The sequence below is a fragment of the Cydia splendana genome, chromosome 4 (assembly GCF_910591565.1).
Source record: "Cydia splendana chromosome 4, ilCydSple1.2, whole genome shotgun sequence".
NCBI lineage: Eukaryota > Metazoa > Arthropoda > Insecta > Lepidoptera > Tortricidae > Cydia > Cydia splendana.
In genome coordinates, this window is record NC_085963.1 from 13,402,149 (window position 1) to 13,429,931 (window position 27,783).

The following is a 27,783-nucleotide window of genomic DNA, read 5'->3' on the forward strand; positions in this document are numbered from 1 at the left end:
AACCAATAACCATATACAAATACGAAATACAAATATCTATGGGTATGTATCTATGGGCCTTAGTAGCCTGAAAATAAATGCTTTGATTGATTGATTGATTGATTGAAACGCATTTATTTAATTACTTTGTACAGCTGTTCTTAGTTATAAGGGTTAGGTAGCTAATAAGTCCATCTCAGGTATCAAGAGTAAGTATTTATCTAAACATACCCGAAGTTAAAGGAGAAAAAAAAACACCGTGTATAAATAATAATTTTTTTTTATTAGTATATCTATATACATATATAAATAAATGCGGATCCATTTCTTTGACATAATTATTGAAAGTCATAAGTCATAATGTAAAGATTGTCAGATTATCATTAGTCATAATTCTGAAACCGTTAACTTTCCAGGATTTTCGTAAGGTTATCCTATAGATAGGATAGGTTAGGTTTGTTTTATGGCAATACTGAAAAGTTAAGCGTTTCTGAGAAAAAACAAATTATGACTATCGAAAATGCGGACAAATAATACATTAATTAAACAATAGAGACCCAAATAAATGCGTGTGTCCTGACTGTCTCATCAACGCACAGCCAAAACTACAAAAGCTGGAAAGTTGAAATCTGCACATCAGGATACATTTATATTGTGTACAAGAAATGAGATGCGTAGAAAGAAATGTGTCGAGAACGGAAAATTTATGAGTGATTTTTGGAAAATTCTTCTTGTAAGGGGTTATTGGCAGAAATTTTTCTTTGCTATTTTGCAACCTTTTAACCGCTATAGAATTTTTCATCGGTGGTGCGGTACGAAGTTTGTTTGTCTTGTAAATTGTGCGAAAAAAAGCTATTTAAAGTGGGTAACATTGCGTTAGGTTATTTTACAACTTATTTTTCAATGTTTTGTATTTTATGGCTATTCTAAATGTTAAGTTATGGTATAATAATTAACTATTCACCGGCACCGGACGAAGCCTGCGTTACGGTTTTCTTACATACAGGGTGGAACATTTCTGGAGACTGAGCTGAAAGGATAATGTTATCTAAGTGATCTATAATCGAGTTATTATAATCGTAAACCTGAAGTAACAAGTAAAACAAAATCACTAAAATGAAATATTTTTATATCAGTGACAACCCTACAAAGATATTTACATTTTAAATTGACACATGTCATGTTATACAATAAGATCTACTTGCTAGGGTTGAAACATAAAGATTTTTGCACTCATGTTTAACAAACTGTATCTCTAAAACTGTATCTCTAAAACTGTATCTCTAAAACTGTATCTCTAAAACTGTATCTCTAAAAATATTAAAGTGATTAATAAGTGAAAAATAAAGTACGTAGCCTAAACAATTCCCCGTTTGCGTAAAAGTCCTTCGTTCTGTTCCACCCGATATAACTAGAGTCTTTTTAAGATTATGTTTTTGTCGGCTATTGTAAAATGACATGTATTTCAATTTAATAAACTTTTTAGTAGATTATTAACTACTAATTATATAACTTAACATTTTGAGTATTTTTGTATTCGATTTTATATGATTTTATTTTTGGGAATTAAGGGGAGAGGCCTTTGCCCAGCAGTGGGACACTCAAATAGGCTAAGAAAAAAAAATATTTTTTTATTTCCACCCTTCTCTTATTGCACGATTTCATGGTAATGGACAATAAAGTTAAAAGAACAAAATATAATTTTACAACAAGTTCATTTTAGATTCCATCAACTCTCAATAGAAGCTCGCAAGGTCAGCATTCGCTCGGTGTACGCCTTACATCTCGTTAAAGTGTCAAAAGGGACTCTACGTGTTGGCTTCGGCTCCGCGCAAACCTCCCTAATGTCCAGCACACCATAGTTTCGTGGCTTCGTGATGGCTAAAGACATAACATTATATATGTTGGATACTCGATAGTAATTAAAACAGTGGGGAAGGCAACTGTCAATTTCATTGTCTATGGCATTGGCAATTTTATCATACTTAGGTATGACAGGCTTTTGTGACTTGCGATAATATCAAATCTTTGTAATTACGACTGAAGGAATCGTAAGATTTCGTTAAGGATTTAGCGCGTCCAGTAGACCACTGCACTGCATGCTCTCCTAGTATATTCGTGCTACGCGCAGTCGCGCACCCTTCGCGTAGCACCTGCTACGCCTAATGCTACAAACTCAAACTGCGGTTCTTTAATGCCGTTGGATATAATAGGTAATAATAGGATTAATATGTATTTAAAATGTATTTAATTATGTAAATGTAAGAATATGAAATTTTATAACAAGTTTAGAAAAAAAAGGTTAATTTATTTTTCCTGTTTTTTTTGCTTGACCATTAACATTATAGTAGTCTTTTAAGTATCTTAACAAGTAGTTACCATCTAATCTTAAAAACAAATAGCATAAAAATATAAATTTGGCGACTGCTTTGATTTCATGTTTTGTTATAACTTATAAGCTCGTAACGCTCGTAATGTTTAACACATGGTACATCATATACCTATTAATTAACTATTTGCTGTCATAAAAACAAAGCCAGTTTAGTACCTACACTTGAACAAAGAAATAATACTTTGTGTGAAAGTGTTTAGAAAGATAATAGAAGAGTAGGTTAATGTAAAATCGCATGAAAAACTGTGATTATTCGTATTAAGTTTGCCACTTAGCTTGCATCTAGATTTCCAGCTTGTTTTACCTTATTACATTCCCATGTTACTTTCGCTGTACCTGGGATTTTACTCTGTGTAATACATGCACAATTATTTACACTGCATATAATGCGAGTTTGTAGTCCAATACGTTAATGTATGAATTTATATAAATAATACCTATGCGAGAGGTAATATGCGGATAGCACACAAAGCCAAGTTTATTCAGAAGCGGCCTTGTAAACGTGTCCGATTTGCAAACGGGCTTTGTCTAGCAGGGCTTCATTACCGGCAGGTCGATACTCATCATTATCATCATCAGTACACGAATATTACGCGACTGGAAATCGATCACTAGTAGCGCTGAGCAACGAATCTGAGTAGGGTTACCAGATACAAACTTCAGAGGTACTGACAAAATTTATGCCATGACATCGCAATCCCACCCCAAAAACCTCTAAAATACAAAAAAAAAATAACCGTCCGACCGACAATCCTGTTAAATAGATGTTGGACGTGGCAGACAGTTTTACTATTCCATGTTTCAAAAAACTTCATTGTTTTATTTAGCGTGTTTCGTACAACATTTCTTCGACCAAAATGCCTAAGAAAATGTTAGAAATATTCCTGATGTCTGGTAACCTAGATAGCGCGCATGGCGTGCGCGGCACCGGGCGCCCGGGTACCACACGACAGTAATCGTACGTCATACGTCTGTCATTTCATTACGCTGTCCGTCCACGAGACGTGTCATGCTCATCGAATTAGTCCATCACGATACAATGCTACACACTATGTATCTATTGGTAGAAACATCTAGTCATACAGGTGCAATTTAACATAACTATTTGATGATTTGATTGAAGGGAATATCAGTAGAGTTAAAACCAAGCCAGTAAGATCACTTTAGAAAAGACAGATTTGGTCCATTTTAACACAATTGTAATAAATTTTGAGGAACAGTTTAGGTGAAGAGTTGAAGTTAGTAACTATGTGACCGATAAGTGCCTACATTAAATGTTTTTCTAGTAAAACGACATATCACACACACACGCACACACACAAATACCAGTAGGTAAAAGCTACACTAGGAAGTTAATTTTGCTACTGGAAAGCGACAATCAGAGCATATTGCAGACGAACAGCATTTCTAATATGGAAAGAATTCTATTGTTTTACAGGCGTTTGCAAGACGGACCGTGGTCTTCTTACCGTCGGAGTTTTTCTTGGAGAGCTGCGTCTCGGCCACAGAGTCCTCGCTGAGCGCCGGGTTGACGGGCCGCGCGCGCGCCGCGCGCCCGTTCGTCGCGCCTGCCAACCCACACACGCTCACTTCAACACTACTCCAACTTAGCCTCCGTTGTACGAGCCTCTACCCTTAACTCGCCTCAACTACACCGTAACCTGGCTCATTTATTAAAAACAATACAATTTTGCAAACAACATGTCCATTATTTGCATTTCATTTAAGTTTTAATGAGTAATTCTAATTATGTCCAAATTAAAACATCCAGGCTTTAATTGCAATAATTAAACATTTACAGTCCGCCTGTCTGTCTGTCAGCCGAATGATATCACATGATAAATTTAACGTAGGTGATACCAAGTAGGTAATAGATATCGTTCACATCTTTCCTTAAAATGGTAGGTACAGCGCGTGTTTTATTAAACCGTCTACATACGTTCAATGTTATGTATTATACATGCAGCCAATCTTATATGTTTTTAAACAGTCATGTCAGTATTTCTAGGTATAAAATCCTCAATGTATTTATGATTAGTTTACAAAAGTATATTGTTATATTGTGTCACAACTTGTGATAAAAGTAGGTAATATACCTAGGTACAAAATATTCTAACAAAAGAAGTGCTTCAAGACAGATTAAAATTATGCAAATACCGCAAACACGGTAATAATAATCCTATCAGAAGTAATTTGCCGTTCCCTGCCCTTAAAGCTTATGCTAAGAAGGATTTTTCTTTCATCTTATTTTGATTACAGGGTTAAGTAAATCCTACGGGAAAGAGTCGCGGAGCCTTACTGTCTCCATTTTCAGGATTGGACCAAAACGCTTAGGGTGTCAGTTCATACTAATAAATATATCATTGTAAAATTCTTCGGATTATACAAATACAAGTTGTAACAAAAATAGTGGGGATCTTGGGGATCCGTTTAAGGGCATATTCGGTATCGTATTCTGATTGGGAAAAAGTAGAAGGATCTTTCAGTAGAGCCTTTGTATGGAGAGTGGGCCGACTTGGACGACCTGCGTCATTGATTACTTTTTTGCGTCAAAAAATGATTTCTTAAACCGAATATGCCCTTAAACGGATCCCCACTATTTTTGTTACACCTTTGTATAAATTCAGTAGACATGTAGCGTATTTGTAGGTAATATGACATAATTATACCCATTATACGTGAAATAGCAGCAATTAGCAGAAAGATTTTATCTAGACAGTTTACTGATTGATTAGGTCGCTAAATGCATATCCATTTTAACCGGACACGTAATTGTGAGTATAAATAATAAGTTTAATATTATTTGTGTAACTATAAATGGTATCAAGATACATATAAATATACGTGAAGGTAAGGTTAAATATTATTGTAAAAAATATTGACCGTGAAACATAGTTGATAGTCGACAGTTTATGAAATCAAGATAAAAAAATCTGACATTTAAGTTAGCCAATTCAAAAGGCTGCATCGAAGAAACAACTTAATAATGAGGTCAATGCAGCGGTTGCCATTTAATGTCTGAGCAAACTATCGATCGATGTGTTATCTCTTTCTTACTTAGGTGCGAACGTTCCTAAAGAATGTAGCCTTCACAAAGGGTCGGAATGACTTTAATTTCTTTACGTGTTGCTCGATTCTTCAGATTGGAAATTGATGCGATCAAGGCAACTTTCAAGGAGTTCTATCATTTATTTATAATTAACAGACGGTGTTAAGTGGATACTATGTATGTAATTGATTCTTAGGATGTTTTAAATATTATATAAATAGTAGTCATAATTTAACACTATAAATATAATGAATATACATGATAATAAACATTATCAGTAGGTATCTAAAATTTTGTAAATAAGATTTGTGATGTCACCGCATTATATATACGGTTGTTACTTTCTTTGTTCAACTCTTATTTATTCTTATTAGTTTTCTTTGTATTCTTGTTATAAAATAAAAACAAAAGCTGAACGTTGGTGTATAATCATATTTATATACGAGTATGCTCTAAGAAATGGTTTTATAAACTTTCGACAACAACTATAGAGTAACGTAGCGTAAGATTCAATAATGCTACTGCACTAATACATCGTGTACTGTTTCAACTAACAGATAAAATTGTGTTTATTGGTATTGTGTTCAAAATTACTTCGTATTAAGTTGCAAGTCTCAAGTATGTCGTAAAAGAGCGCCGAAATGAAATGACATTATTTTCATGTTGCAATCTGTTGAGTTCTGAATTTTTCATTTAATTTTACGGTTTGCGCCATACTTAATTTTCTGATCTTATACTTATACCTACACTGGATAAGTTTTAAGGTTGGTGAGGACTAATGTCGAATAAATTATTATTAAAATCCATTTTGTGTGAATAATATGGGCTTTATTTTACGTTTTAAGACCGTTCAAAAATATTTAAAATATAATGTAGTAAATTTAACACACACGTCGTAATATACCATATGTGTATATAGTAGGTATATATTTCAAAGAGTCACATAAGCGTCAATACTCTAAGGCAGCGGTTCTCAATCTTTTTTTTGACGGAACCCTTTTGGAAAGCGAAATACTTGATGGATCCCTACATTGTACATAAAATTTAACCTAACACTACATAACATTTTTCGAGGCGACTAAAGCATAGTGTTCTAAATCCTTGCGGAACCCCTGCAGGGGTGTTGCGGAACCCTAGGGTTCCACGGAACACACTTAGAGAATGGCTGCTCTACGGCAACCGCGTACGATCAAATCAACCGTATCTACGGTAGTAAAAGTAGTCATTTTTAGGGTTCCGTAGTCAACTAGGAACCCTTATAGTTTCGCCATGTCTGTCTGTCTGTCTGTCCGTCTGTCCGAGGCTTTGATCCGTAATCGTTAGTGTTAGTAAGCTGCAATTTGATATGGATATATAAATCAATCAATCCGGCAAAGTGGTAAAAAAATATATAAAAAATTGTGATCCCATAAGGGTTTCATTACTTATTTTATTTTGGGGTACTGAACCATAATGCCTGTTTCGAACGTGTCAAAGAATGAGTGTTTACGAAAACATGACAAAAAAAATTAAAATCATCTAACATTACGTTTAAGTAGGCACTTGCTATTTTTACAGTTAATTTGACATTTACTGCATTATATTTGTGTACTAGAAAAATGAGACGAAAACTTAAAATTCCGAGCACAGTTCGCGACATGGGATAACAATAAAACTCCTCTCGACTTTGGATTTCTTTTTCAATTGGAAATGTTCGCTTACTGTGCACGATAAGGCGCCCGACTTACAAATGCTTGAGGGTTGAAGGACCTCATTTAATGGATCGGGCGTTGGCTAGCAGATCTCAGAATGGCAATCTCGAGCACTTGTCGTGGGATCGGGAATACGTATTTACTATCTATTATCTAATTACCTACTTTGAAACGGACAAGTTTTTGTTGAAGTGCATTGTACGTATAGGTATTTACTAAAGATTTGATGTTCCATCAGCCCTTTAGGGTACAAAACGAAGTCGAAATGTAATTATTCGCTGTTTGCTTTGAGTAGTTCATCGATTAACATTTAGGAATTAGGAAAGACAACAAGTGAATTTGACTTAAAGTAAATGTTTACAAACCTTACACAGTTTATAAACCCTAACAGAAGTTGCCATTATTGTATTTAAAAAACACAATATTTTGCGGCTTTTTGTTTTTCGAAGAAAATACCAGCTTTATGTACAACTAAATAGATATTTAATAATCGTACGCCTTTATGTACTTTTAATAAGAATGCTCTTTCAAATTAAATCCATATTAAAGCTCAGTTAATTATTTCCTCTCAGTTTTCGGTGCCTGTAAGATGGTGATGGTGGATGGCAGTAAGGGCAGAAAACAGTTAAAATTCTCTTTTTGTCCCAGTACAGTAATTGACTGGTGAAGAATACCTTGCCGCAATAAGTTGATATTTTGTTACTTTTAATTTGTGTAGTTAATATTTGGCTGTCCGAGATTTTATAAATATGTATGACAGACTTATTGACAAGCAGAGCGACATAAAAAGTCGGGGTAGTCATATTTTATTCACTTTTGAAGAACGAGCCCTGAATGGCTAGGCATAAATTTCATCCTGTGGTGATCAAATATAATGGTTCGTTGCTTACAACAAATTATACTGATTTGCCTCCGAAAGGCATAAAAGAACTTTAGTCGTTTCTCACGTCGTGGTTGCACAGATGACGGCCTCCTAGCCTAGTCGGTAGCAATCGGTAGTAACCCTGCCTACGAAGCAGGAGGTCCCTGGTAAGGGCATTTATTTGTGTGTTTATCACAAATATGTGTTCCTGAGTTATGGATGTTTTCTATGTATATAACTTATATAAGTATTTATATATAATTATATATTAGACATATATATCGTCGTCTAGTCCCCATAACACAAGCCTTATTGAGCTTACCGTGGGACTAGATTGATCTGTGTAAAATTGTCCTATAATATTTATTTATTTATGTCAAATTTAGACCACGCCTAAAAATCAAATGTTCTAATTTAAATGTATTTTTTTAAATGATCGTTCTAATAATTAAGTATTAAGTAAATATTATGAAGACGATATTATGATTGGATACCCGTTTCACTGTCTGCAACTTCGCACACCGATTGATAAAAAAAAAGTTGGTTATGTTTTTATGACAGCAGAGGTTATTAGCGAAAAATTTCCTAATAGACATCCTTGTACTAAATGTTCTTTGCGAGCGATCGAAATGCAGGCGGCAATAAAACATAGCAAACGTCTTTTTGTTTTTGCAAATAATGAATTCGTTATATTCCTGAGTACGAGTATGCCAGCAGTTATAATGTATATAAAAAAAAACTTTTCAAAGAAAAGAAACTTGTTGAGTTACACCACTAAAACGTATGTACAGTGTGTACCTAGCAATTAAATTAATTACAACCGTTAATTGGAAATACAACTACACATCATGAGAAGCGTGGCGTGGGTGCTAAAACAGGTCCGTACGTGAATATACACGGTGTGGGTGATCTCAAAGAACACACGTGTTGGTGAGTACCTAAAGCTGTGTCTTCCCAATTGAAGTCAAAGTTCAGACAGGCGGACGCCAACGATATCATACCCGAGTATATACATAGGTACATATACTCACGGGATGCTCAGTTAGTTATCTCATTTCGAGGTAGGTAAATATACAAAATTATCATATTACAAATAAGTATGTATTGTACTGGTATCCTATTTGCTACCTGGCATGCACAATAAATAATGCAAAGCGGTGGAATATTTTTGTTTCGTTTAAGATTTTGGAACCAAATTCGAAAATGAAAGCCTGAATTTAAGCCATTCCAATAACGTCAGGTAGGTACGCTATTTGCCTTGTAATCATGAATAGTACAATGTGTACCGTGTCAACTCTAAGATACTCTCAAGTTTCAATAGAGTAAAACAACATCTTACTCCATACGTCAGCATTGAAAGTACGCGGAAGCAATCATACTCTTAGAAGCATTCATCGTTACTCAAAATGGAGAATATAAAGCTTCGGATTGCAATGTATCTTAAAGAATTTCGAAGCGATTTGCTACGCGGGTGCCTTTTAATTAAAATAAAGTGAATGAAATAGAAAGAAGTAGAAGGTAGGGTAGGATGCCAGCAATCGTGTCTGGAGCTAAAACAGATAGCCAGTAATATAACCGGAAGTCGAATCTCTATCCGGGCTCATTGTACTACATCATAAAAAAACGCTTGTCGTGTATTCACATTCTCTTTTGAAAAATTTTTACTAGTAAGAATTTATAAGAAACGCAGCAGAAGTTAATCGATTGTAACTGTCATGCCATGTGCCGTCTAAAAGATGGAGAAGAGAACCTTTGAAGCAGCTTTTCCAACAATGTAGTAGACAACACGCACGGTCCCCGCCCGCTGTGCGAGTATCTACGGAACAGGGCAACATCAGGTCATCCTCCATACCATCGCAACTACATAATGCAATCATCAGGGTTGAGTGTCCGGTGGTGGGTGATATCGGTAAAGTGCGGACTAAATTTTTGGTCAGTGTCTGTGGAGTTGTCTCTAGTTGAGGTGCAGTTTTCTGATTGCTTTGAAAAAATCAATTCAAACACGACACTCAAATTACACAGCCAAGTTACAGCCTTTTAACGTGCTTCCAGTTTATGTAGTGTTATCGATATTTTATTAGCCAATATTCATGTTTGTAAACTACGACCCACGTACGTAATGTTTTTCACCAATCTTAATAGTTTACTTTTAAAGTTCATACTATATTTTAATACAAGCCTAATAATAAACCTATTCAATAAATTTTGCGCCACGCAAACATTTGGATTCATCCCAGGAAATTATTTATATAGAAAGGAATGTTATAAAGTAAAAGGATTAGTTATATTAAATGATTTTAAATGCACGAAGTTGATTGTAGGTACTACGAATGTAGATACGATTATTTTGCAACGTAGGTGATACATTATACATTAATTTGTAGCACCGCGGTACATTTAAATATAAAGGAAGGAATCTATCAAAAACAAAAACTAATTTTGAAAAGTGGAATTTGGACATACAAGCTAAATTAATGTTAAAATTTGAGTGCTGCTTTAAAGAGTTGTTTAAAGATGTCAACAACGGAGTTAAAATGTTTTTGTTTAGTATCTGTATTTAGAAGTAATGCAGCTTCCTGATAGGAGCGTGTGATAATAATCATATATTATAAAAGTAAGCATTACAGCTGTGTGAGCTCACCGAGATTTTCTGCACTGGCGTTGACGTCATACCGGTGCGCCGGCTTGGAGTGCGGCGCGGGGGAGTGCAGCGAGGTGCTCTTGTGTCGGCGGATCGTCGGCAGCCGCGACACGAATGACGCGTTGTTCTTAAACGATGCGCTCATCACCCTGCTGTCAACCAAAACCAAATCATCACCTCTAGCAGTTAGAAAACACCACTCAAAAATGTGGAGGAATCTTTACCTCGTCTGCGGACTGGGAAGAGGAATTTGATGTATCTTCCAGGTAGCCACGCTCATCGAGTGCTCATCAGCTGCATAGCAGCGCCAAAGCGCTTGGATGAGCGTCGCTGCCGGTTGCCGCCTCCTGATCATATGCTTTTGCCTCTGTTGCTGTTGTACTTTTAAAGCGAATCCTGAACCCAAGATACCCTGATGAAAATAAAAATGTTATAGTTTGTTAGTAATCATTTTAGAAATACCTACGGCAAGCAATGAGTTGATTTGAGTAAATGAATCTCACAGCAGGGAGCGCGAAGAAAGATATCCCGAGTAGCGCGCAGAATGAAGCAATGAACTTTCCTTGCCAGGTCTGGGGCACCATGTCGCCGTACCCCACAGTGCACAGTGTGATCTAGTAACAAAACATACTACGTAAACATTTATGAACCTTCGTCGCATAGAGGAGGCTTTTAACGGTAATGACGTATGCTAAGGTAATATCAGCCTATATTGTAGCTGTTGTTACAAGGGGTTTGACAAGGACGATCGATAATAACAAGTATCTTGTCACAACAAATGCCAGACAAAGCGGATTCATCAAAAGTTTTTAATTTACTTTGGAAACATTTGGAAACGGGATTGGCACAGTCTGTTAATATACTTTATTGAAACATCTTGTCTAGAAATTTGTATAAGTGTAAACAAAATATTGATGGTATTTTACTTACAACTCCCCACCATAAAGCTTCGGCGAAATTTTTAAATTTTGTATGCTCGACATCTTTCTCTGCTAAGTAAACCAAAAATGACGCAAAAATAAGGCCCAGGAATCCTATGTATAAAGTGGTGATCAGTTCCTGAAAAGAAAATTGACTAGATTAGATTAAATTTTACGTCGAAGTTGGTGCAGAGTTAGCTTAGACGAACTCTAGTTACCGAAATCTGCATCTTGATCGAACCAATAAATGTACATACAAATGCGCGCGAGATGATCAAATATGAATAACAGTTTTATGGTTGGAATAGACCACCTGTGCCGTTAAAGTAGGTAGGCGTTACTTAAGGACTTCTTAGCCGAGCACAGACTAGTTTAATGAAGTAAGTACTCGAAGTATTAAAGCATCTGCCTTCTATATATATTTGACCGAAGCGAAGCGAAGGTCTACGTTTTGACTCGGGCATTTTGCTTTCGTATGTCCGGATGTTCTCCTCTACAGGTCGCAATTCTTAACCGATTCTCGTGAAATTTTGTGACCGAATTTTATGACTAAATAAAATTTTTTTGTCAATCCGGTTTTTGGAAATTTTTAAAAATGGCGGAGTCGTGATACCTGGCGCCTAAACAAATAGTCGTATCGATATCATAAGAGTTTTTTCTTTTTGAGACATGTTTACAGAGTTAATAGCAAAAAATGCAGAAAAAAATTATCGCTGGTTTAGGCGGTATTTAGATATTTAGTTTTGTATTTCCGGATGTTCTCCTCTACAGGTCGCAATTCTTAACCGATTCTCATGAAATTTTGTGACCAGATTCTATGACTAAATATTTTTTTTTGTCAATCCGGTTTTTGGAAATTTTAAAAAATGGCGGAGTCGTGATACCTGGCGCCTAAACAAATAGTCGTATCGATATCATAAGAGTTTTTTCTTTTTGATATATGTTTATAGATTAAATGGCCAAAAATTCAGAAAATTTGTATCGCTGGTTTCGGCGGTATTTAGATATTTAGTTTTTACTTGAGAATGAGTAGCTAAATTTCGTCAGCTTTAGTAAGAACTATCATGGCGCATTTTGCAAACGTTCGCTTTTTTGTTTGCATAGGGAGGTCCCTGGTTCCATCCCCAGTAATTGTATGCTGCTACATAACTTTTTGTATTTTTTTATACTTAAATTTCGTATCAATTGTTGTTTTTTATTTTATTTTTTTATTTTGAAAAAATTAAAAAAATCGTATGTTTTATTTATCAAGCGCGGGCTAAGCGCATTCGTTTATTTTTTGCAAGAGATGATGGCTTTTTGCGCTTTAAAGAAAATTTGATTCTTGAATATACGGCGCCATACCTTTGTCCTATGCTCGTCTAGATGGCGACACCATTTTATATTTAACAATTTTTGTGGCCTGAATCGGAAACATGTACATTGCCAAAACAAGTTCTACCGTTCTTGTAGGTACGTTTCCTTATGCATAGTAGGTTCTGTCATCTTGTGGGCTACATCGGAATCATAAACTACACATCTACGCTTCGCGCCAAAGATCTGACGGCTCCTGTGCTGCCCCCTATAGTTCATGCACGTCCCCTATACACTTTATTCTCTTTAGATTAGATATTTAAATTCTTACTCGAGAATAAGTAACCAAATTTCGTCAGCTCATCTAAATGCTATCATAGCGCAGTTGGAAAGACGCTTACAAGCAAGGATATGGGATAAGGTACCCGGTTCGATCCCCAGTAAATGCAAATTTTTTTATTTATTTTTTGCACTAAAACATCGTATTGCTGATTGATCAAGCGAGCGCGAAGCGCGAGGTAAGCGTATTCGTTTGAGTTTTTGTATGAACATTTTTTTAGCGGTTTTAGTTCAAGGGCATGGCTGTTCCAGGAGTCAACTTCCACTTACGTTTATAGCATGGGCGGTCACCATCCATAAATCGCAGGGGTTAACATTGCCTAGGGTAGTGGTCGACCTTGGGCTCAGGGAACTAGCTGTAGGTTGCTCGTACTTTGAGCCTTTTAATTTGGATCGCCTCGCTTAAATGGCCCATAATTTCCGCAAATAATTTTTTCTTCGAGGCAATTACTCCGTTCTCATTTTTTCCCAGTGGAATTTCTTCGCTTTATTTAATTTTTCGTGTACATTTTTTCATAAATTAAATTTTCCTTTTCTCAATTTATTCCCTTTTCTTTTTAATCCTAGTAGTTAAAATAACCAGTAGGTTTTTTTTTCACTAACTAAATATTCTCTATCTCCATATTTTCTCTTTTTTTTAATGCTAGTGGTAAAAATAACCAGGTTTTTTTCAAATAGGTAGGTTAGGGTTATTTTTTTTGATGACCCTAAAAACGAAACTGCTCCCAGAGATAGGTAGGTTAGGGTTATTTTTTTTTTGATGACCCTAAAAACGAAACTGCTCCCAGAGATAGGTAGGTTAGAGTTATTGGCTGACAGCGTTTGGTTTTTTACTTGTAGTTTTTTAGATTATGTTTTAATTTTAGTGTTTTTGATATTTGTTGTATGTGAAATACCTACAACTAACAAATATAATTACTACACTATTAACATATAGTAACAAGAAAACATTATCCTAGATATTTAAAAGAACGAAAACTATAAGGAAAAGATTAATTTAAAAATATTAAAAATAGGCGATTGCGGAAGAAAACCATTGGGAAAATATGGGAACGGCGTAATTGGGTTATTTTTTTTTGATGACCCTAAAAACGAATCTGCTCCCAGAGATAGGTAGGTTAGAGTTATTGGCTGACAGCGTTTGGTTTTTTACTTGTAGTTTTTTAGATTATGTTTTAATTTTAGTGTTTTTGATATTTGTTGTATGTGAAATACCTACAAGTTGCAAATATAATTACTACACTATTAACATACAGTAACAAGAAAATATTATCCTAGATATTTAAAAGAACGAAAACTATAAGGAAAAGATTAATTTAAAAATATTAAAAATAGGCGATTGCGGAAGAAAACCATTGGGAAAATATGGGAACGGAGTATTTGCTACCGAGAATGAATGATTTCGGGAAATTATGGGCAACGCAAAATATGAGAACGGAGTAATTGCCTCGAAGAAAAAATGATTTTCGGAAATTATGGGCCACACTCGCGCACGAAGTATCTTAGTTGCAGTTTACAGGTTAATTCAAAGGTAATGTTGGTTTCCTAACATAAGTAGAGTTAGACCAAGAAAAGTCTGCAGAGATTTTGACACTGGCACAAATAACATTGGAACTGCGTGTGCTGTCAAAATCTCTGCAGACTTTTCTTGGTCTAACTCTATCCACTTTTCTATACAATTAGTATGGCGACGTGTATACTTAAGGGGCATCGACCGTACACTGACATCGGGATGATATTTTTATCATGTTATTTAGTAGTCATCGTGCGTCTCGCTTGCGCCAATACATGTACGGACAAGAACGAGTGAAATGCACGATAACTAAATGACATCAGTTAGATGTCTTTCTGATATCAGTGTAAGTTTGAATTGGCCTGTTAGCCAAAAATTGTTTCGTATGTCCATATGTTCTACTCTACAGGTCGCATATCTAAACCAATTCCCGATTTTTGTAAGCAATTGATAGTTAAGTTTTTATGGTCAAATTAGATTCTCTAAATTCTTCATAACAACGGAACCATACATTTATTCAGTTTTAAACTCTGCTCGCGAGGTCTACAGCTCACAGAGCCACTAGTAGTATTACCTACTACAACAAATATTGTTAGAATATCTGTCGAGTAATTGCGGGAATAAGACAATGGCGTCGTCGTGTCATCGTCAGCCTGATACATTATGCCCCCGTCCGTCACACAATAGCCCTTCCGGCACGTAACGAAATGTTCGTTTATGGCGGTCGAGTCGAGACAAACTTTTGTCTCTATTTTGTGCTAAATTTATGTTGAAGCACGTTTCAATTATTTTATGTGAAATCTGTTGTTATCATAGTTTCCGATATATTTCTTAACACGATGACGGTCTGATAATGATAAAATACAAGAGAAAAAACATAGTAGGTAATCAATAAACTTGTATGTATTTTTGCAAAGTAATAATTATTAATTTATGTACAATTAAGGTCTAACTGAAATAATAACAAAAAATAGGTAGGTATGTATGGTGAGCGACCCAATAGATAATAAAGGAAATATTTTAAACCGTTAGGAATTTGTTCTAAGGAACTGCGACTTCAATTTTGAATAGGGAAGTCCGGGCATAGTGAACACCTTAAGCTTTGACTTGACATAACAGAAAAATTTAACAAGGAAGAAATGAAAAAAGTGTCAATAATAAGTCTTTATTTATTTAATTACACAAACGGGTCTACCGCGATATAATTTCATTGTTTTTACCTTTAATTCCGACTTTAATTGAGTCTTTCCGTGACCACAGCTGGTGCAACTCAGCTGAAACGTCGGAATTAAAGGTAAAAACAATGAAATTATATCGCGGTAGACCCGTTTGTGTAATTAAATATGTGTACAAAACGCGAGAGTTTAAAGTCTTTATTTAATAAACTTTTAATTTAAAACAACACTAGCCTCCAATGTTTAATAATTGCTGCAATTTTGAACAAAACGTAAAAAAAGATATTTTATTCGCTTTGCCCAGGGTGCCGGGCAAAGTGAAACAGGCCTCCGGGAAAAGCAAATATCACTCATAAAATCTTAGTGAACTCAATAACTAAGTGAAAATTAATCAACATAAGATCATTTCAATAATATTAATTAGAAAAAGCTGTCACAAGTAACTTATGATATATTTTTACTAATTTCAAAAGCATAAGTCTTCACGGCATCTCTGAAGACATTTTAACACAGCGAATCCACGTTTTGATAGCCATTTCCATGACGTCTGTTAGCCAGGAGCCATGATCGATCTTTTTTTGATATTTATATACCATCTGTAACAAAATATTATCATAAAAAAATTTACCTAATAAATTCAAAGTGAGCACGCTATCCGCTTTGCCCGATCCACTTTGCCCATTCAGTCAGTTAAAGAAATTAAGAATAAAAAAAAACCGTTGGATTGTTTTAAAAGAAATGCGTTGTAAAAGATACTTTAATAAGCAACAGAAGCATCTTGAATTAAAATTCGAGATAATTACTATGGGAAAATAACATACAATGTACTTACCTTTCAAAATCGAATATTTTGCACTAAAAACACATTTTGACTCGTCACTGACGACGCTCGCAGCGACCGCTCCCTGTGACGCTTGCCGCTCATAGAGCAAAGGATCCTGAACATCACATAGGCGCGTGGTGCGACAAAGTCGAATAGTTTAGGATTGGGAGGCCGAATTCGCTTGGCATGGGGTGTTCGCTTTACCCGACCTTCCCCTACAATAAGAACTGATGTAAAAAACCGGGCAAGTGCGAGTCGGACTCGCGCACGAAGGGTTCCGTACCATAATGCAAAAAAAAACGAAAAAAAAAAGCAAAAAAAACGGTCACCCATCCAAGTACTGACCACTCCCGACGTTGCTTAACTTTGGTGAAAAATCACGTTTGTTGTATGGGAGCCCCATTTAAATCTTTATTTTATTCTGTTTTTAGTATTTGTTGTTATAGCGGCAACAGAAATACATCATCTGTGAAAATTTCAACTGTCTAGCTATCACGGTTCGTGAGATACAGCCTGGTGACAGACGGACGGACGGACGGACGGACGGACGGACGGACGGACGGACGGACGGACGGACGGACGGACGGACGGACGGACGGACGGACGGACAGCGAAGTCTTAGTAATAGGGTCCCGTTTTACCCTTTGGGTACGGAACCCTAAAAACTAAAACAAATCCCGAGTAGGAAATCATACCCGACCAAATCTATTAAACAATAAGTAGGAACTTGTTCTACTTATTCTATTACGGAAACTGTTACAGTCAGCATCAATAGTAGGTAGCGGATGAAACAACGCCTCAAAAGTATATGGCACCCGGGAATACTCTTCCGAATAGATATAAGGGTGGCTAAAAAATAACGGCATTCCCGTTGCCAGGGAGGTTTTGGGATTATACTGAGCAAATTTTACTATGGGACCAACCCAAAAAAAATTTGGCTGTTTCATACATTTTGGCTGGTCCATTTTCTATGGGAGGGTAAATTTTTTTTCGCGATTTCAGGGTTGGTCCCATAGTAAAAGTTACTCAGTATAATCCTAAAACCTTCCAGGCAACGGAAATGCAGTTAGTGTCCACCGTGTATATATACAGTTCGCGTTCAAAAGTAATTTCACAGTTTAATTGTTGTCCATGTAGAGACATGTCTCTTTTTTTTGTTAAGTTATTAGAGAATGGTAAGTATATACTTTTTACACTAATCTGATCCGTTACTTTTGATGTTGACTGTACTATGTAAAGAAAAAACTCGTACGAATTACGAACCCTTAAACCTAACGTAGGTTGTCGCTTGGCACACAATTTGACCTGGAATAATTTATACGTTTCTAAGGGGCTTTTGCAATGTTACGTACGGTCAGCAATTAAAACAGGTCTCTATTGGTTCCCATAATTTTTTTGTTCCGATTTATTCAGTCCATAACGTTTTCCATCATAATTTTTATTAGTCATATTGTCAATAGTCATAAATTTTAACAATATAAATTGCAGTTCCGATTTTTGCAGGTCACTATTATTGTTAGTCATAAAATTTGTTACTCATAATATTCAAAGTCCAGAAGGTATACCATTACATAATATTGAAGGCAATAAACTTGCTTACAATAATCGTTGTAAGGTTTTTTACTGCAGGTTATAATGATAAGTAGGGGATCTATTGCATTCTCTAAATTTTAAGTTCCGATTTTTTTAGACCATATCGTTTTCCATCACAATTTTTATTAGTCATATTGTCAATAGTTATAAAATTAAACAAAACAAATTGCATGCTTGTCTACCTACCTGGGGATTTTTTTTATTTGGCTTACTGATTTCCCCTCCATTTCTTATTTTTCATGTAGTTTATTAAGCCATTTCATCCCGCCAACGAGTCGACGGAGCCCCGCTTCGCGGGGCTCCTATTTCCGCTCTGAGGGACACAAGGTAACTAACGAACCTACCTGAGGAATCAGATGTTTTATTGTTTGGTTTACTGATTTCCCGCCATTTCTTATTTTTCATGTAGTTTATTAAGCCATTTCATCCCGCCAACGAGTCGACGGAGCCCCGCTTCGCGGGGCTGCTATTTCCGCTCTGAGGGACACAAGGTAACTAACGAACCTACCTGAGGAATCAGATGTTTTATTGTTTGGTTTACTGATTTCCCGCCATTTCTTATTTTTCATGTAGTTTATTAAGCCATTTCATCCCGCCAACGAGTCGACGGAGCCCCGCTTCGCGGGGCTCCTATTTCCGCTCTGAGGGACACAAGGTAACTAACGAACCTACCTGAGGAAACAGATTTCATTTTTCTTTATATGAAGGATGTCATTAAAAATGGCCCTTTGTTTGACATAATTATTGAAAGTCATAATGTTTAATATTATATCCTCTAATATCCTAAATATTAGAATATTAGAGGATATCATTTTATGACTATCGAAATTCGAAACAGTAAGTTTATGGGAAACAAAGAGACGACATTAAAACGATATGATTAACGACCATTAGTCCGATAAAATATATGCCTTAAAATATTTCTGAATAATTATTGATATACCTTTGAATGTTATACTCAACAATTTTATAACTTTTGTGATTATAGCGTTTACTATTATAGATGTTTAACATTAGAACTATGAAACGTTATACTTAACAAAAATTATGACTATTGATGTTTATGTCCATAAATTATATGGATATCAATTTCTGACTATCGAAATTCGAAACAATAAGTTTATGGGAAACAAAGGGATCCCAATTAAAACATGTGTATAATTTTGACCCTTATTCCATTGCGATAAAATTTAAAAGTGTGGGTATAAATATACGGATTGTTTCACCCATAGGTATCATAAGCACATGAGAAAGAAAAAAAAACAGATCGTAATTATTCTTCTTGTTTTAAAAAAGTGCTACAATAATCAATAATTTTACAAGATAAGGAAAAATATTATATGTAGATCTAGCATGCTCTCGGCCCAATTCGAACTTTAAGATACGTCAGTTAATAGATCTAGAAACGATATGGATTGGATATGTCAGTGTGAAATTTGACTTTTCTTCAAACAAAAAGTCACTTTTGACACTGACACATCTAATCCATATCGTTTCTAGATCTATTAACTGACGTATCTTAAAGTTCGAATCGGGCAGACTGCTTTTATCGTGTACAGTCTTTATAATACAATTTAAAATAAAGTGTGCCTATATTTTTTATACTTGCTTTTATTGTTGACTGTACTTTCTGTCCTTTGCACGTTTGTCGACTCTTCCTCTAGACCTTTCTAATGAGCCAAACTCTATGTGATTGCGTGTATATGACGAAGAATTCCTTTGGCAACCTTCCGACTGCCTTATCAGATCAACTTTCTTTATGTTAGCATTGTCATCAAAATTGCGGAACTATTCCCAATTTCAGGTCAATATAACACCGGGAAGTGGATCAAAAAGTTAAAAGATTTAATCAAATGAATATAGAAACAAACATATTATATCTATATAGATATTCAACTTATTTGAGAAAACATCTACGCTTCCTGTTTACGTCATAAACGTTTAGTTCAGTCGTCTGTTGTGGCGATTACCTAGTCGTTTCCCCGGCGGGGCTCGCTGCGGCTCAGTTGTCTTTTGTCATGCCAACGATTTGTGTGCCGACCGCAATTCAGAATCACACACTACCATTCGTGTTACGTCCATACTTCCTAAATTTATTTACAATTGGGTAGGGAATACCTAAGTATATACCTATTCTGCTATATAATAGAAAACACTTAGGTTTTGCGATTTTACGCTACTCAATTGGTGCTATAAATCGCCACGGCGACTTTCCTGAAAGCAGGAAATTGAAACAGAGTAAATATTTTGGACATTTTTATTCATTTGCCATTAATTTCGTAGGAGGCTAATCGAATTCGATGCGAAATTTCGGATATTTTTTTCGCGCTTTTACTTATCTTCACTGCGTACATTTTTTTATTTGTAATGTTTGTTGATTGGATATACTTAATAGGTATATTTCCGCAACAGCATAATAGACACATACAGCCAGCAATTAAAACGTGGATCAATCAACAATTCTTCAATACTAAGTATCTTTTCACTTTAACCCGTGAAGCGCCCTTGTATCACACCTGTGATACTAACTCATTTTGGGTCGTAGCGACTCAGTATCAGACATGTGTTACTACTAATTGACTAGATAAACAATTTTATACAGAAACATGAATCCATATTATACAATCCTGTTAGTATAAAATAAGAAGCACATTAATGTTGGGTTTTAAATCACATTTAAGTATGTTAAGGTGCATAATGAAAATATTTATTTAGTTACTCACAGGGACAATCTACATATATACTTACATAATAAATAATGGTTCAGGCGGAGTATGTCACTTTCTTAGGACGTCACATTCTGAGGATGTCACATTCTGAGTTCGTCACTTTCTGAGTACGTCACTTTATGAGAACGCCACTTTCTGAGGACGTCACTTTCTGAGTTCGTCACTTTCTGAGTACGTCACTTTTTGAGTTCGTCACTTTCTGAGTACGTCACTTTCTGAGAACGCCACTTTCTGAGTACGTCACTTTCCGAGGACGTCACTTTCTGAGAGCGCCACTTTCTGAGGACGTCACTTTCTGAGTACGTCACGTTTTTTAGCATAGGTACGATATCATCATCATCATCATATTTCCAAGCAGATGAAGTCGCGGGTCGAAGCTAGCGCAACATATTATCTACAGTCCGTTAACTCTCAGAATGACCTTCGGATTTTAGAAAGATACATCGGGTATCGGCGGTAGCACGCGAAGGTGATACTGTTGTTCTGCTTTCTTACTCACTCGCAAGAAGTTATGGATACCTATTGTCTCAATGTAAAACAAGCCCTAATTTAATGACGTTATGCTTAATATTTGGTTGATGACTATATTGCTATTTGACTTTTTGGCATAATCTAAATAAAATAGAATCAGAATTTGAAAGCAGAACGTCACACCGTCATTTACTACTTCTCGCTGAAATTATACAGAGTGGTAATAATAACAGGCATATTTTTTTGTAGGTAAGTATATTTTTTATAGTTTGCGTTTTTTTTATTTAATCTCTAGTTTTAATTAAAATTTACTTTAACATATAAAAATTAATTAAAACAAAAATTTTAAATTTAATTTGTAAATAATTATACAGTACTTAAAAGTCACATATTTTAATATGAATCTAAATATTTACCTACTAGTTATGGTGGTGTTAACTACTCTATACAGGGTGGTACAAACCTCGATGTCCAAAATTTTTAAGTGAAAACTTCTTTAGCGGCGCTGTGCATTTTTTGTGATGGGGAAAAAATGTTAAACTCGCGACAGGTCACGTGACCGTAAGATTCGTAAGACGTAAGACGGACACGTGACCTGATCGAAAAACTGTTACAATGTCATTGAGTTTTCACTTCTACCGGCACTCCCGGAGTGCAACCCGTTGTTTTTTTTTAGATTCTTCACTACGTGGGCTATCAGATTACTAATTTGGGAACTTTCCACCTCGATTCCTTTGACCGGTGACTCTGTCAAATTATGACTATTGTCACTTTTTTTTTACCTTTAAAAAAAAACTTAGGGACTAGCAGTTTCTAAAATAACCAAAAGTCGTTGAACTCGCATGTTTTTTTTTAATTAGGTAAAATCTAAACTTGACCTGCTTGAACGTAAAACTTTGACTTTTGTCTTTTTTTCCAACTCGCAGCCAAGTGAGGATGCTGATTTTTTTAGCAATTGCGTCGTTTGTAAAGGATTATGTTATAAAAAGAAACATTCAAAAAAGTTCAATAGTTTTTTTAAATAAATTAATTGGTTGGGCCCGGAATTTCTTAACAAAAGTTAAAAGTTCAAAAATTCATAACTCGAAAACTACGAAAAACCGGCTAACATACATATTCTATAATTGAATTGAGGAATCTAAAAAAAAATTTAGACGTCGTGGTATAGACCATCCTGTATAGTTTTGAGTGTTGGATTGCAAGTTGCAACTAAATCAGTACGACGCTGTCATTTTCTATTACGCGAATACGTCCGATTTTACCCGAAAAACGAAGTTCATTCTGAGAGTTAACGGACTGTAAGTGGTCAAACAAATTTGTCATTAAATAAGAACAATAAAAACTACACTCATCCTTTTCTTTTGGGTGCTAGTACTAGTGTAAGACAAAGATAGTATGTTTATCTCTGTCTATGTTTGAAATGAGACAGTCCTTTGACAAACTTTATAACCTTTTTGTAGTTTCGGATTTTAAATAGAAAAAAAATCAGCGATGTCAAATCGGCGACATGATAGATTTTTATTGTCAGGCTAAAAGTACAATGTTATATTAATTTAAAAATTAATCGTGTAACCTATATAGGAAGAAAACAAACAAATAAATTACATTAAATATATGCAGAACATGAGAACTATGAGAGTATGGATCACTCCATACGCAGAAGTGATTGATGGCTGATTCTGAATATGCCGTTGCCGATATAAAGAAAAAATCCTTTGACGCCTATTCTCCACAGGTGACACGAGAAGAAATATTGTCTGAACCAAAACTGCAAGAGCTGATTTTTATACGCAGATATCCAAAATTTACACTATCATCAGAAAAAAAGACGTGAGTTTATGGAGACATGACAGAAGACGCGGTATGTTGAAGAAAATGTTGTCCCGAAAGGAGCGGCAGTCCGTTTAAATGTAAATATGTGGGAATGACCTTCTACTGGTGTCAGCGAGCTTGCCATGATACCTTCACCAGCTAATCACAGCGGCGAATGATAAAATCATGGTTCCTACTGTGCGAAACATTTATGTGTATTGAATCGAAGCTGTTGCCGGCCTAACTCCAATCTGTGGCTAAATGTTTTGGTGCTTGTAGTTTCTAAGTATTCTGAATTAAATAATGATTTAAACATAATTAGCTTGTTTTTTTATTATTTATTTCTCTATTTTTCACTTTATTGCACGAAACATAGGACGTTTTGCCAAATGGAATTCTCTACCAGTCAGGCGTAAGGCAAACAGAGATTGGTATTGGTATGTAGGATATAAAAGCGACCGTATGTCGAACAGCTAATCTGGTTGCTGGCAGTATACATTTTTCGTGCAGGTATATTATACTGTTAAATCGTACCTATGCTAAAAAACGCGACGTACTCAGAAAGTGACGTCCTCAGAAAGTGGCGTTCTCAGAAAGTGACGTCCTCAGAAAGTGACGTACTCAGAAAGTGGCGTTCTCAGAAAGTGACGTCCTCAGAAAGTGATGTACTCAGAAAGTGGCGTTCTCAGAAAGTGACGTACTCAGAAAGTGGCGTTCTCAGAAAGTGACGTCCTCAGAAAGTGACGTACTCAGAAAGTGGCGTTCTCAGAAAGTGACGTACTCAGAAAGTGACGAACTCAGAATGTGACGTCCTCAGAATGTGACGTCCTAAGAAAGTGACATACTCCGCCTGAACCTAAATAATATGTATATGTAAGCTAATACTGCCGAAGTTGACATTATGCAATAAAACCAAATATAAAAACGTAGATAGTAAAGCGTAATGCGTTTTCGCGCATTCATCAACCATCAAACCTATTTTAATGTAGGTGTAAAGCTTAGAGAGGATTAATGTCGCAAAAGTTATTACCTCTAAACCACTGCATCCACGTCATTATCGAATGACATAAATCAGCTCATGCAAATTAAACCCCATTTGCACGGCGCGAGAACTTGCAAGCAATATTCGATGCATTGCTAAGTACTCGTAACTATAGAGCAGGGGGTTGTCTATTGTTTGTCCGAAAATTATATAAAATAATATTCATATGCCCGAATTTTATTTGCCCGCATTTCATTTGCCCGAATTGTTTGTTTACCATAAAAATGAAGTGACTCTTTGTTTACCCGATTATTAGATTCCAGAACGTACGAGTGCCATACGTGTTGTTGTCCATATTATTAATTGTAATAATACTATTTAATAGAATATTTAAACGCCATACTAAATAATGGTTACTAAATATATTAAAATTGTTTTTATTTATAATACCTACCTACCTACCTGTCACTATAATTCTGGCATACGATTACGATTACGCAGTCGCTTTCGCCCTAATGATTCGGTCAAATTGTGTTTTTCAAAAACTAATTTTAGCCAGCCTTTTATGAATGTAGTATGATACCTTTGGGTATGGTGCTTTACGCACGCTAGCGTCCCCTTCCCTCCCCCTGCCGCAATCCCCCCTTTTTGCATGAAATATGTCCCGGTTCACAGTTTTTTTCATTTTTTGGGGAAAGTATACAATATAGGAAAAAAGTGTCAATAAAAGAAATAATCCCTATTAAATTCTTAACAAAAAAGGTTATATTCATTTTTTTGATATGACGCACCATATTCATGTTATAGCTAGATGAACTTCGACAAAATTTAACCGTTGAAAAACTTGTTGAAGTTCAATATAACATAGTACGTAATACATAGTACTGAAAGAAATCCTACACGGAGAATAACCTTGCAAGCTTATTCTCCGTATAAGATTTCTTTCAGTACTATCACGTACTATGTTGTATTGAACTTGAACAAGTTAATACATGAATATGGTGAGTCTTACCAAAAAGTTGCATATAACCTTTTTTGTTTAGAATTTATTAAGGATTATTTCTTACCTTGACACTTTATTCCTAATTCTAATACTTTTCTCAAAAATTAATAAAAACCGTCAACCGGGACATATTTCATGCAAAAAGGGGGGGTTGCGGCAGGGGGAGGGAAGGGGACGCTAGCGTGGGTAAAGCACCATAGACATAGACATAGACATAGACATAATTTATTGGTAATAAGGCATTACAAGTCACAATTTTCACACATATTTCTATACATCTTACATCTATTATTTACACCATATTGTTGTATTACACTATATGTATTACACTACTTTTTATAGTCTAAAAATTCTTTAAAACTGTAAAAGCTTTGCTTGACTAGCCAGTTTTTAAGCCTTTTTTTAAAGGAACTAAGCGATACCGCTTCTGTGATGGAGATTGGCAGCTTGTTGTATACTACCGGACCAGTAACATGCATAGTCTTTCCGGTTTTTTTTAATTTATGGGAAATTGTTTTTAACAAGTGCGCGTTTCGGGTGACCCAGGCAGATCCATCGCGTCGCCTGCCGTACTGCGACATGTTTTCCCTAGCAAATACAGCTATTTGAAAAATTAATAGAGACGGTAGTGTTAGGATCCCGAGTGCTATGAAGTGTGGTCTAGCGCTGTCGTCGTATCTAGCGCGGGCTAGTGTGCGCACGGCGCGTTTTTGTAGTCGAAACACGCGCTGCCATTCCGCAGCTCGTCCCCAGAACTCTAAACCGTATTGAACAATCGCTTGTATACTCGCGAAGTAACATGTGCGCACCGCTTGGCTATGTAAGGTTTGGCTTAACCTCGACAGTGCAAAACAGGCTTTGCCAAGCTTGCCACATACCGCGCTTATCTGTGTTTCCCACGTCAGGCCCTGGTCGAGTTGGAAGCCCAAGAATGTCGTGGTTGCCACCTGGTTGATGGTAGTATCTTGGTGGTGTATGTTTAACGGACGTCGTTTCCTGCCTGATATATCAAACTGTATAAATTGAGTTTTTGTTAGGTTTAACAGCAGTCCGTTTATGGTACACCAGTTAAGAATCTGCTGGGCTGTGACATTTAGTTGGACTTCCAACTGGTCCAGGTTCTCCGCGGTTACAACGGCTGCTACGTCGTCCGCGTACATGAACACTTCGCCGACGTTGACAGCATCCGGCAGATCGTTTAAGAGCATAAGACCATACCCAAAGGTATCATACTACATTCATAAAAGGCTGGCTATAATTTGTTTGTCTTCCCCATACATTAGAACACAACTTAACCGAATCATAAGAGCCGGAGCAAGGCGCGCAAAAAAAAGACCTAACATCGAAGTCTAAGTTCTCGAAGACTTCTGAATCTAACCTATCCGAGTCGGAGTGCCCCGGAAAGTCTTGCTTGCTCGCTTCGCTCGCTCGCTCGTTCGCAGTTCTAACCTAACCTAACCTACTTTCTGGTAGCCGTTTTATTTTGTAGGAGGTCACAGTTCTAACCTAACCTAACCTAATTTCTGGGAAGCAATTTGAATGGCAATTTATATTATGGCTAGTGATAATTATGGCTTACAATGATAATGACAAATGATATTATTGAAATTGATTTTATGGGAAACAAAGTTTCTGGCACGTGACTAATATAGTAAACAATAAGTATTGCATATGTTATTATGGGAAACAATATAATGGCTGTTGACTATTATGGCAAATGAAATTCTGGCAAGTGGGTGTATACCAGAGCAGGGATTATTTTCCTCATTATTTTCAACATCCGCATCTGCATCCGCATCCGCATAAAATCGATGCAGAGCTTATGCGGATGCGGATGTCGAACAAGTCGGTACAGGAACGTCTTAGCGGCGGCGTAAGTGCTAGGTAATGTCGTCATTACCTATAACGAAATCGTCTAGATCCAGAAAAGTCGGCCAAGTTACTGTTTATTAAATATAACGCACCTACATTCTTGCTCAAATACTAAACGTTTAGTTTTTTTTTTATAAAAATTACTAAATGAAATATTTGACGTTTTTTAAGTACCTAATCTTGACATCCGCATCCGCATCCGCATCCGCGGATGTGTGCCTTTAAATATCCGCATCCGCATCCGCGGATGTCAAAAAATCCGCAACATCCCTGCTACAGGGTACAATGAACTACAATGAATTCAGTCGATCGACCAAATTCTGCAACGTAACGAAAATCGCATGCATGTTCTTGATCCGTCTAAATGGGGCCTTATAAACCGCAGGCTACCGACCGCATGCAGGATTGAGTGGTGGCGCTGTGATTATCGCTACCGATGAAACAAAATACCTAGCCCGTTTTCCAGCTATTGTGTGATGTGGATGTGCCTAAAATTGCGTTGAATGACTAAAATGTTCCGAATATGTTCCTTGAATACATTGACAAACTTTGTCATAAAACGGCGGCCTCACATGGCTGGACATGGTAAAATATATGGTAAAACTTTTGACAATTCTGCAGGCCTGCCGGTTGTGATGTAGAAC

At 36.1% G+C, this 27,783-nt stretch overlaps 1 protein-coding gene across 10 annotated transcripts in view; it reads right to left on the reverse strand.

The window, feature by feature from the left end:
- Positions 1-27,783, reverse strand: part of LOC134789924 (potassium voltage-gated channel subfamily KQT member 4) — a 76,404-nt gene that overhangs the window by 16,523 nt on the left and 32,098 nt on the right. For 7 of the 10 annotated variants that reach the window (XM_063760625.1, XM_063760622.1, XM_063760623.1 and 4 more), the window contains 5 exons: positions 11,545-11,673; positions 11,118-11,228; positions 10,839-11,026; positions 10,615-10,766; positions 3,841-3,939 (listed from right to left, as the gene is read on the reverse strand). In XM_063760625.1, the coding sequence (XP_063616695.1) occupies positions 3,841-3,939; positions 10,615-10,766; positions 10,839-11,026; positions 11,118-11,228; positions 11,545-11,673 (679 nt within the window). The remainder of the gene's footprint in view (positions 1-3,840; positions 3,940-10,614; positions 10,767-10,838; positions 11,027-11,117; positions 11,229-11,544; positions 11,674-27,783) is intronic. The other 3 variants (XM_063760627.1, XM_063760626.1, XM_063760624.1) reach the window with 2 other exon arrangements.